Source organism: Vulpes vulpes, chromosome 11, assembly GCF_048418805.1.
Source record: "Vulpes vulpes isolate BD-2025 chromosome 11, VulVul3, whole genome shotgun sequence".
NCBI lineage: Eukaryota > Metazoa > Chordata > Mammalia > Carnivora > Canidae > Vulpes > Vulpes vulpes.
In genome coordinates, this window is record NC_132790.1 from 22,450,020 (window position 1) to 22,462,811 (window position 12,792).

Consider the following 12,792-nt stretch of genomic DNA (forward strand, 5'->3'; position numbering starts at 1 on the left):
TATTGTTACCCTTTGCAATCAGATCTATAACTAGTGCCTTAAGTAAATTTCCTATCAATTGAGAAACTGTTGCATTATGAATACTGCAAAAAAGGAAGACTTTGCTGATTTCTTTTGCTGATTTCCACAGAAAAACTTGCCTCTGGGGACTGAATCCTACTTTTACTCCTCTTATCCATTATCAATCATACCTTTTAAAAATACTCCTAATTTCACTCTAATAACATAACTTTGTGGAAATAGCCTCTGTTCCTATTGAAACCGCCAGAGGATCTCTTGCTCTTGGCTTTGCTTCTTCTCATGTTTCCCATCCATATTCTTTTTTTTTTTTCACTTGTTTTTATTGAAGTTCGATTTGCCAACATTAAGCATAACACCCAGTGCTCATTCCATCAAATGCCCTCTTCAATGCCTGTCACCCATTGCCCCAACACCCCCGCCCTGCCCACCTCCCCTATTGCAACCCTTTGTTTGTTTCCCAGAGTTAGGAGTCTCTCATGGTTTGTCTCCCTCTCTAATTTTTCTCCCATCCATATTTAACTGCTTATTCCATACCTCGCTTATCACATTCTTCTGGGTATTTGCCCCTCTATATCAACGTCTAGATAATACACTGATTTTCATGCTGAAAATGAGGTCACCATTAGCATTGCCACCATGGAATCTTCAAATGATCAGAAGAGAGGCTTCCCTCCATCCCCTCCCCCCAAAGTTTTTATTTATTTATTTAAGAGAGAGAGACTGGGTGAGTGAAAGAGAGAGAGAGCACAGGTCCATGGGGGAGAAGGGGAAGAAAGAGAGGAAAAAGCGGACTCCCTGCTGAGCAGGGAGCCCATGGGGTGGAGCGGGGCGGGGAAGCGGGTGACTCCATCCCAGGACTCCAGGATCATGACTTGAGCTGAAAGCAGACACTAACCGACTGAGCCACCCAGGCACTCCAGAAGACATACTTTTTACTATAAAATAATTGCACACATGAATGAGTACATATTTTGGAAATAACCTATCAAATGCTATACAAGCTACATGAAGACATATAATAAGGGTTTAGGGAACTTCAAAAATGATTGAATTATCATGTGTCTAATTATCCAATATTCCTAATTGTTTTCTCTCACTAGTCCTTTTATTAACATTTTGACCTGTGTCTTCAACTCTAAAGTCACAATTCCCTTAGCTAAAAATGAGAAATACTAACAAGTTTTATTCAGATAGGTGTTGTGACTTTTAAAAAAGATTTGTAATTTGTGTTTGTACATGTGTGGAGTATTGTGTGTGTGTGTGTCTGTGTGTATGTGGTTGTATAGTACCTACAGATGCATAGGTAAAACACATCTTTTCCTTTATTTCCATTTGCTAATTTCCTCCCTAACTTAATTTCCCAGACCTTTCATTGAAAGCATTTTAAACTTCTGATAAGCTACTTACTTGTAAAGTAAGTAAAATATGAAAAATAAAAATAAAATTAATGGTCTTCTTGAAGGGCTTTTTTATTTAAATATTGGAGATGATTTTTGCATAGAATCTGACAAAAAGCCTTGTAAATAATAGGCAGCACCACAATAACTGGTATTTGATGTTGCTGTTTTCACTATTATTCCCAATTATATTTTGGAATAATAATTACTAAATACTAAAAGAAGGACCAATTTAACTAATTAAAATATTTCTAATATTTTGGTATATATTTTGTTAAATCTATGTGTTTATTGTATAGTTATTATTCATCCTGTGTTTTAATCCCAGAGTGTTCTTAATCGACTGGAGTTGATTTCCATCACTATATTTAGAAGCTAGCAGAATCCTAAATTGGTCAAAATTGAAGGGGGTGTCTGTTGGTGATGATGGTGATAATGAGAAGAAGTAGCTAATTAAGTGTCTTCTATTATCTTTAGGTCTCTAGCAGTATAGAAACTATCTGGTGACTTGTAGATTGGGTCCGCATACATTTCTGAAGATTTATTACCAAATAGAATGTTCCCTCCCAATAATACCCAATTCCACCTCTTTTCCTTCTTGTTGCTGGGGATCCCAGAAATGGAAACACTGCACCTCTGGATTGGCTTTCCCTTTTGTGCTGTGTACACAATTGCACTCATAGGGAACTTCACTATTCTGTTTGTCATCCAGGCTGAGAGCAGCCTACACCAGCCTATGTTCTATTTCCTGGCCATGTTGGCTACTATTGATTTGGGTCTGTCCACAGCTACCATCCCCAAGATGCTCGGAATCTTCTGGTTCAACCTCAGAGAGATCATCTTTGGAGCTTGCCTCGTGCAAATGTTTTTCATTCACAGCTTCACACTTATGGAGTCAGCTGTCCTGTTGGCAATGGCTTATGACCGCTACGTGGCCATCTGCAACCCACTTCGATATAGCACCATCCTCACCAACAGGGTTGTTTCTGTGATTGGTGTTGGTGTGTTAGTGAGGGCATTTATTTTTGTGATTCCTTTTGTATTTCTGATTTTGCGATTGCCCTTCTGTGGGAATCGTGTCATTGCCCATACCTATTGTGAACACATGGGTCTTGCTCGTCTCTCTTGTGCCAGCATCAAGATCAATATTATTTATGGCTTATGTGCAATTTGTAATCTAGTATTTGACATCATAGGCATTGCCCTTTCTTATGTTCAGATACTGCGAGCTGTTTTCCGTCTTCCTTCCCGTGAAGCCCGACTCAAATCCCTCAGCACGTGCGGTTCTCATGTTTGTGTTATTCTTGCTTTCTATACACCGGCCCTCTTTTCCTTTATGACACATCGCTTTGGCCATAATGTTCCCCGCTATATCCACATACTCCTGGCTAATCTTTATGTTGTAGTGCCACCAATGCTCAACCCTGTCATATATGGAGTCAGGACCAAGCAGATCTATGACCGGGTGAAGAAACTATTATTACAGAAACAATGAAAGGAAAAAGAATGACACCTAATACATGGGTAGTTCAATATGACATTGTATGAAACTTAAATCAGAGACATACCTTTTCATAAAAATTCTGTTAAAATATGTATCTATGTTGGCTCTATTCTTTCAGTATTGAAATGCATTTAATTTCCATCTGCTATTAAGGCCACTTCCCAATATACATTGCTACATCTTCTTCATCCCATAAAATTTCATGTAGTAGGTCATGTCACTTTATTCATTTCAATATCTGATATTTATTTGTCAAAGTTTTTTTTTAAGATTTTATTTATTTACTCATGAGAAACACAGAGAGAGAGGCAGAGACACTGGCAGAGGGAGAAACAGGCTCCATGCAGGGAGACCACCACGGACTCGATCCCGGTTCTCCTGGATCACGTGCCCTATGTCAAAGTTTTGAATGCATCCATTATCACTAGATTAGTTGATGTTTCATGGATCTTCTTTCTTCTCCGAATATAATCATTTTCTCACTGTATTTTCACAACTGCAGGCAGCTGGTGATAAAATAGTCACTATTTCACTTTTTCTGACTTTATGGAATTTATGGAGTTTAAATTTAGTCATTAAACTGAACTTATAAACATTCATCATTTTTCTTTCAGCCTCTTAACATCTCGATAACTAGATTTGTCTCTATTTACAAGTATCAAAGAATTTATACTCAAACCAGTCTGACAATTTTTGTATTTTAAATACGCTACAAATTTTATGCCCATTTAACATAATTATTTTTTCTATTAATTAAATCTTATATTTACTATCTTTTACTTCAACCTGAGACACAGATCTTACACAACAAAGATTTTCCTCTTTAGAATTTTCTAACCATGGATGTTAAATCTCATATACTTTGCTTTGATTTTATTCATAATTTTACAGTTACTTTTGCCATTGTCCCACAGATGCCCATGCAAATTATCAAATTTTAATATAAACAAGCAGTCTTTCTGCTTTCTATTCATAAAAGATCTTTAAAAAATGTAGTCCTTTTTCTACTTTCTGGAATATACTATTGTTGGTTTAATTCTCTTCTTATAAACTCTAAAACTTATACACATGAGGTTATTGTTTCAGAAAGTCAATATTCATTTAAATGTTTCCAAATATTTACTATTTCTTTGTTATCTTTTCCTTCTTGCATCTTTACTACTTCATCTGTAAAGATTTCACTCGTGCCTGAAGAATAAACTTAAATATTTCCTTGATACAACTTTTATGGTAGTGAGTTTCCCTTTCTTTGCCTAAAAATAACTTTGTTTCATCTTAGTTTTAAAGTTATTTAGAGGATTCAGAGTTATAAATTAACAGTGGATCTCTCAGCTTTATAGAAATATGATTGACAAATAAAAACTGTAGTTTGTACAATGTGATTTTTTAAATATATATATATATATATATAAATGTTCACACCATCAAGTTATTTAACAAATCCATCACCTCACATAGTTACCTTTCATTTTTTGTGGTGAGAAACTTAAGGTTTACTCTAGCAAATTTTAAGAATACAATACAGTATTATTAACTATAGTTGACATGCTGTACATTAGATCCCCAGCACCTATTCATCTTATAATTGAAAGATTGTACCCTTTATCAGTGTCCTCTCTTTTCCCCCCTCCTTAACCACCATTTACTCTCTGGTTCTATGAGATTACTTTTTTAGATTCCATATAAAAATGAGACCATATAGTATTTGTCTCTGTGTCTGGCTATTGCACTTTGCATAAGATTACCTTCTTTTCAAGACTGAGAGTAGTAATCCATTGTTTTACCTATATCACATTTCTCTATCCATTCATTTGTTGATGGATGCTTAGACACTCTCCTTATCTGGGCTACCACAACTAACAATCCAGTGAACACAGGGGTGTGCATCTGTCTTTGAGCTACTGATTTTATTTCTTTTTTTATAAAGAATTTCAGATTTTTTAAAAAAATATTTATTTATTTATTTATTTATTTATTTATTTATTTATTTATCATAGACAGAGAGAGAGGGGCAGAGACACAGGAGGAGGGAGAAGCAGGCTCCATGCTGGGAGCCTGATGTGGGACTCGATCCCGGGACTCCAGGATCGCGCCCTGGGCCAAAGGCAGGTGCCAAACCCCTGAGCCACCCAGGGATCCCCAAGAATTTCAGATTTTATTTATTGTTTTGTGTATTTTTTTTTTTGCTGGAGTTCGATTTGCCAATGTATAGCATATCACCCAGTGCTCATCCTGTCACATGCCCCGTTCAGTGCCCATCACCCAGTCACCCGATCCCCCTGCCCACCTCCCCTTCCACTACCCCTTGTTCGTTTCCCAGAGTTAGGAGTCTCTCATGTTCTGTCACCCTCACTGATATTTCACACTCATTTTCTCTCTTTCCCCTCTAATCCCTTTCACTATTTTTATATTCCCCAAATCAATGAGACCATATAATGTTTGTCTTTCTCTGATTGACTTATTTCACTCAGCATAATACCCTCCAGTTCCATCCACATCGAAGCAAATGGTGGGTATTCCTTGCTTCTAATGGCTGAGAATATTTTGTTGTATACATAGACCACAGCTTCTTTATCCATTCATCTTTTGATGGACACTGAGACTCCTTCCACAGATTAGATATTGTTGACATTGCTGCTATAAAAACTGGAGTACAGGTGTCCTGCCGTTTCACTGCATCTGTATCTTTGGGGTAAATCCCCAGCAGTGCAATTGCTGGGTCATAGGGCAGGTCTATTTTTAACTCTTTGAGGAACCTCCACACAGTTTTCCAGAGTGGCTGTCCCAGTTCACATTCCCATCAACAGTGCAAGAGGGTTCCCTTTCTCCACATCCTCTCTAATATTTGCTGTTTCCTGTCTTGTTAAATTTCCCCATTCTCACTGGTGTGAGGTGGTATCTCATTGTGATTTTGACTTGTATTTCCCTGATGGCAAGTGATGCAGAGCATTTTCTCATGTGCTTGTTGGCCGTGTCTATGTCTTCCTCTGTGAGATTTCTGTTCACGTCTTTTGCCCATTTCATGATTGGATTGTTTGTTTCTTTGCCATTGAGTTTAAGAAGTTCTTTATAGATCTTGGATACCAGCACTTTCTCTGCTATATCATTTGTAAAAATATCTTCTCCCATTCTGTAGGTTGTCTTTTAGTTTGGTTGACTATTTCTTTTACTGTGCAGAAGTTTTTTATCTTGATAAAGTCCTAATAGTTCATTTTTGCTTTTGTTTCCCTTGCCTTCATAGATGTATCTTGCAAGAAGTTGCTGTGGCCAAATTCAAAAAGGGTGGTGCCTGTGTTATCTTCTAGGATTTTGATGGATTCTTGTCTCATATTTAAATCTTTCATCCATTTTGAGTTAATCTTTGTCTATGGTGTAAGAGAATAGTCCAGTTTCATTCCTCTGCATGTGGCTTTCCAATTTTCCCAGCACCATTTATGGAAAAGACAGTCCTTTCTCCAGTGGATAATCCTTCATGCTTTGTCGAATATTAGCACACCATAGAGTTAAGGGCCCATTTCCAGATTCTCTATTCTGTTCCATTGATCTATGTGTCTGTTTTTGTGTCAGTACCTCACTGTCTTGATGATCGCAGCTTTGTAGTACAACCTGACATCCAGCATTGTGATGCCCCTGGCTCTGGTTTTCTTTTTAAATATTCCCCTGGCTACTCGGGGTCTTTTCTGATTCCACACAAATCCTAAGATTATTTGTTCAAACTGTCTGAAGAAAGTCCATGGTATTTTGATAGGAATTGCATTGAAAGTGTAAACTGCCCTGTATAGCATAGATATTTTTACAATATTAATTCTTCCAAACCACGAGCAAGGAATATTTTTCCATCTCTTTGTGTCTTCCTCAGTTTCTTTCAGAAGTGTTCTGTAGTTTTTAGGGTATAGATCCTTTACCTCTTTGGTTAGGTTTATTCCGGTATCTTAAGCGTTTGGGTGCAATTGCAAATGGGATTGACTCCTTAATTTCTCTTTCTTCAGTCTCATTGTTAGTGTATGCCACTGATATCTTAGCATTGATTTTGTATCCTGCCACGCTGCCGAATTGCTGTATGAGTTCTAGCAATCTTGGGGTGGAGTCTTTTGGGTTTTCTATGTAGAGTATCATGTCATCGGTGAAGAGGGAGAGTTTGACTTCTTCTTTGCCAATTTGAATGCCTTTAACGTCTTTTTGTTGTCTGATTGCTGAGGCGAGGACTTCCAATACTATGTTGAACAGCAGTGGTGAGAGTGGACATCCCTGTCGTGTTCCTGATCTTAAGGAAAGGCTCCCAGTGTTTCCCCATGGAGAAGGATATTTGCTGTGGGCTTTTCATAGATGGCTTTTAAGATGCTGAGGAATGTTCCCTCTATCCCTACACTCTGAAAAGTTTTGATCAGGAATGGATGCTGTATTTTGTCAAATGCTTTCTCTGCATCTAATGAGAGGATCATGTGGTTCTTGTTTTTTCTCTTGTTGATATGATCTATCACATTGATTGCTTTACGAGTGTTGAACCAGACTTGCATCCCTGGGATAAATTCCACTTGGTCATGGTGAATAATATTCTGAATATACTGTTGGATCCTATTAGCTAGTATCTTGGTGAGAATTTTTGCATCCATGTTCATCATGGATATTGGTCTATAATTCTCCTTTCTGGTGGGGTTTGTCTGGTTTTGGAATTAAGGTGATGCTGGCCTCATAGAATGAGTTTGGAAGTACTCCATCTCTTTTTATCTTTTGGAACAGCTTTAGTAAAATAGGTATGGTTTCTTCTTTAATCGTTTGATAGAATTCCCCTGGGAAGCCATCTGGCCCTGGACTTTTGTGTCTTGGGAGGTTTTTGATGACTGCTTCAATTTCCTCCCTGGTTCTTGGCCTGTTCAGCATTTCTGTTTCTTCCTGTTCCAGTTTTGGTAGTTTGTGGTTTTCCAGAAATGCGTCCATTTCTTCTAGATGGCCTAATTTATTGGTGTATAGCTGCTCATAATATGTTTTTAAAATTGTTTGTATTTCCTTGGTATGGTGGTGATCTCTCCTTTTTCATTCATGATTTTATTAATTTGAGTCTTTCCTCTTTTGTTTTTAATAAGGTTGGCTAATGGTTTATCTATCTTTTTAATTCTTTCAAAGAACCAACTCCTGGTTTTGTTGATCTGTTCTACAGTTCTTCTGGTCTCGATTTCATTGAGTTCTGCTCGAATCTTTATTAACTCTCGTCTTCTGCTTGTTTTGGGTTTGATTTGTTGTTCTGTCTCCAGTTCCTTTAGGTGCAAGTTTAGCTTGTGTCTTTGAGTTTTTTTCCAATTTTTTGATGGATGCTTGTATTGTGATGTATTTCCCTCTCAGGGCTGCTTTTGCTGTATCCCAAAGATTTTGAATTGTTGTATCTTCATTCTCCTTAGTTTCCATGAATCTTTTTAATTCTTCTCTAACTTCCTGGTTGACCCTTTCATCTTTTAGCATGATGGTCTTTCACCTCCACAAGTCTGAGTTTCTTCTAAATTTCTTCTTGTTATTGAGTTCAAGTTTCAAAGCATTATGGTCTGAAAATATGCAGAGGACAATCCCAATCTTTTGGCATCTGTTGAGACCAGATTTGTGACCCAGTGTGTGGTCTATTCTGGAGAAAGTTCCATGTGCACTTGAGAATGTGTATTCAGTTTTGTTAGGATGCAAAGTTCTATATGTATGTATCTGTGAAGTCCATCTGGTCCAGTGTATCATTTAAAGCTCTTGTTTCTTTGGAGATGTGCTTAGAACATCTGTCGATTGTAGAAATCGCTATATTGAAGTCACCAAGTATAAGTGTAGTATTATCTAAGTATGTTTTTCCTTTGGTTATTAATTGATTGATATACTTGGCTGCTCCCACATCAGGGGCATAAGTATTCATGATTGTCTGGCTAACTTGTTGGATATACCCCCCCAAGCATGATATAGTGTTCCTCTTCATCTTACTACAGTCTTTGGGATAAACTTTAATTTATCTGATAAGAGGATTGGTACCCCAGCTTCCTTTTGAGGACCATTTGAATGGTAAATGGTTCTCTAACCTTTCATTTTCAGCCTGTAGATGTCCTTCGGTCTCAACTGAGTCTCTTGTAGACAGCAAACCAATAGGTCTTGTTTTTTTATCCAGTCTGAAACCCTGCATCTTTTGATGGGATCATTTAGCCCATTCATGTTCAGAGTTACTATTGAAAAATATGCATTTAGTGTCATTGCAATACCTATTCAGTCCCTGATTTTGCGGATTATTTCTTTGGGCTTCCTCTTTCTTTTACAGAGTCCCCCTTAATATTTCTTGCAGATCTGGTGTGGTGGTCACATATTCTTTCAGTTTCTTCCTATCTTGGAAGCTCTTGATCTCTCCTTCTATTCTGAATGAGAGCCTTGCTAGATAAAGTATTCTTGGCTGCAGGTTCTTCTCATTTAGTACCCTGAATATATCTTACCAGCCCTTTCTTGCCTGCCTGGTCTCTGTGGAGAGGTCTGCTGTTAACCTAACACTTTTCCCCATATAAGTTATGGATCTCTTGTCTCTTGTTGCTTTAAAGGTTTTTTCTTTATCTTTGGAATTTGCAACTTTCACTATTAAATGTCGAGGTGTTGAACAGTTGTTATTGATTTTGTGGGGGACCTCTCTATCTCCTGGATCTGAATGCCTGTTTCCCTCCCCAAATTAGGGAGATTGTCTGCTATGATTTGTTAATATGCTTTCTAGCCCTGTATCCCTCTCGGCGCTCTCTGGAACCCCAATTATATGGAGATTTTTCCTTTTGAGGCTATTGTTTATTTCCCTTAACTTTTCCTCATGGTCTTTTGTTTTTATCTTTTTTCCTCAGCTTCCTTCCTTACTATCAACTTGTCTTCTATGTCACTCACTCTTCTTTTACCTCATTAACCCTCATCATTAAGATCTCCAGTTTGGATTGCATCTCAATTTATTTTTAATTTTGGCCTGATTAGATCTAAATTTTGCAGTCATGAAGTCTCTTGATTCCTTTATGCTTTTTTCTGGAGCCACCAGTAGCTTTAAAATTGTGCTTCTGAATTGGCTTTCTGACATCAAATTGTAATCCAAATTCTGTAACTCTGTGGCAGAGAGTACTGTTTCTGATTCTTCTGTGGTGAGTTCTTCTTTCTAGTCATTTTGCTCAGTGCAGAGTGGCTGTATGAGTGGGCTGAGTCAAGAATATCAACCATGACCTAAGTAAATTTCACATAGATGATTCTGACTAGGTCAGAGACCAGAAATTGAAAACAAAGGTCAGAATGAAATAAAATAAAAGGACCCTGAAGTGAAAAACAAATTTTAAAACAAAGTAGTAAAAAATAAAAAGCCAAGAATCCCAAAGAAGAGGAAAAAAAAAAAAAAAGGAGAAGAAAAAAAGGTGGGGGGGGGGGCTGAGAATTGGTGGTGGTGACGAAGTTGTAGTGGAGGGAGAATTTACTCTACCTGAGGATGGTCCTCTTGTTTCTGAGTATATTAAGTTCTGCAGGTTATAACATACTCAGTGCCAAATTTATATAAATGAGAAATACTTGTAGAAGACTCCAACATTGACCACCAACATAAATGAAATAAAAGATGGAGGGTAGAATGGGAATGAAGCATCTCACAGAATGAACCCGCACAGTGTACCACTTGGTTCTGGGTGCATACTGGTCATGTTTTAGAAGGTATGAACTTCTGCCATTGTAAAACAAAATGAGGCAGAGAAAACAACACACACACACACACACACACACACACACAAAGCATATCCTGTATATCTCCCAAAATTGAGCATGTTGAAGGCAATCTTAGAAGTGGAAAATATATCTAGGACCTGTAATTGTAGAAATATGAAAATCTAAAAGGAAGTATCTTAAAAACGAAGAGGTGTTAAAATATTGTAGTTAAGGTGAGAAAAGAGAAAAAAAAGGAAATTTACAGTCTGATATAAAAACGTGTTTTCCTGAAAAAAGGAAGAAAAAAAATAGGAAGGGTACCCTCTGGTTCTATATACTGTAAATCCCTCAACTTCCACTGGAACTTTCTAGTGCTGCTGGGTCAAGCACTTGCTCTTCTCCTGTCCTTCCAGCCGGTCTTCTGGGGGAGGGGCCTGCTGTGCTGATTCTCAGGTGTGTGCACCTGGGGGAGCTGCCACACCCCCTGCCAGGTGTAGGGCTCAGTGGGAGCTGTTTACCCCTGGAGGCCTCTGTTACTTGGTGGCCCCGCCCCTCCCAGGCACTGAGTGAAACAAGGAGGAACAACAACACTGGTGGCAGCCAACTCTCCACCTCTGGAGTCAGTTCCCCCAGTAAGCACCCACAGTGTCCCAGTCCACACTGGCCTGGATGCTCCTGGGGGTGGGGGTATTGACCTGCATAGCTTGGGTGAGCCCGGGGACAGGAGTGTCCTCCCTGTCCTGTGCTCTCCCCACCTCCGCCTGTCCCGGGGGAGCACAGGATACTGGGCTGTGACCCCTGTACCCTGGGATCCGGGCCTGTGCTACTGGAATTGCGCTCTGGGGACCACGGCTCCGGAAGGCAGCAGGGTGCAGCCCCCTTCGCCCAGAGCCCCTGCCTGACCAACCAGCTTCTCCCGAGGTCCCTCCGGGCACGAGATCCAGCCCTTTACCCGCTCCACCTGTGGTGTGTGGCTTGCTCTCCTCCGGGGCGTGCTTCCTCTGTTAGTGACCCCGGGAACCTGGGGGCCCCACTGCCCCTCCTGTGGTTCTGCCCGAGTTCCCTGCAAGCACCTTTCCATCCAGAAAGAATCTGGTGCAGACTTTTTTTTTTTTTTGTTTAAGATTTTATTTATTTATTTATTCATGACAGACACAGACACACAGAGAGGCAGAGACACAGGCAGAGGGAGAAGCAGGCCCCAAGCAGGGAGCCTGACGTGGGACTCGATCCGGGGTGTCCAGGATCATGCCCCGGGCTGAAGGCGGCGCCAAACTGCTGAGCCAGCGGCACTGCCCTGGTGCAGATTTTTTAAAGTTCCTGCTTCTCCAGGGCTGGGCTTTCCTTTCCCGGAGGCTCTCGCTGCCCGGCCTTAACCCGGCTCCTCGCAGGGGCCCCTCCTCCACTGGATTCTTTTTTATTTTTTCCGCCTTCCTACCTTGTTAGAAGCGAAAACCCTTCTCTCTGTAGCTTTCCAGCTGTTCTGTCTTTAAACCTCAGGTCGAATTCGTAGGCGTTCAGGATGGTTTAAAAGTTATCTAGGTAAGTTGGGGGGGACAGGTGATTTGGGGACCCTACTCCTCCATCTTCTCAGCTCCCTGATTTTATTTCCTTCGGATATTTACCAAGAAGTGCAGTTGCAGGATTATATAGTAGTTCTATTTTTCTTTTTTTGAAGAAAGTTCTTACTTTTCTCTATAATGCTCGTACTGAAGCTATCGTAGTAAAGAGATTAAGTCTAAGTATGTGGAGTCAGAGTGTTTGTGTTCCACACTAGCCTCTGCCAATTCCTAACTCTATGTCTTTGGGCAACCTACTTCACCTGTCCAAGCTCTTCAAGAAAGGGAATTTACACTCTCTTCTACCTCTCAGATTTACTCTGGGTATTACAAGTGCATGTGACAAATGCATGTCAAAACATGGATAAATATAACAAGGAGTCAGTAAACAGTAGATGTTATCATTATAATTATAAAACCACGCCGTGTGCTTTAGTCTCTGCTTCCTGTTCATAATATCACGAATGCACCACCTTTTACACATCTCACATAGACAGATGCAGAAATCTAAAATGGTGTGTCAGAGATTCACCCAATAATTGTGTGCTTTACCTCTCTGTTTCACCTATGATGTTTCACTCATCAGTCAGTCAGAAAAGTCAGTATATTTTACTTTTAAATATAAAAGTCTACTACATTTTAT

At 39.4% G+C, this 12,792-nt stretch overlaps 1 protein-coding gene across 1 annotated transcript; it reads left to right on the forward strand.

Moving 5' to 3' along the window:
* The first annotated feature begins 1,974 nt into the window (after positions 1–1,974).
* LOC112912116 (olfactory receptor 52E2-like) lies at positions 1,975–9,352 on the forward strand. Its single transcript, XM_025988855.2, has 2 exons — positions 1,975–2,883; positions 9,338–9,352. The coding sequence occupies exons 1-2, from the start codon at positions 1,975–1,977 to the stop codon at positions 9,350–9,352; spliced, it is 924 nt and encodes a 307-aa protein (XP_025844640.2).
* The last annotated feature ends 3,440 nt before the right edge of the window (positions 9,353–12,792 follow it).

Coding starts and splice junctions, on each gene's coding strand:
- LOC112912116 (XM_025988855.2), top strand. CDS start 1,975: ATGTTCCCTCCCAATAATACCCAATTCCACCTCTTTTCCTTCTTGTTG.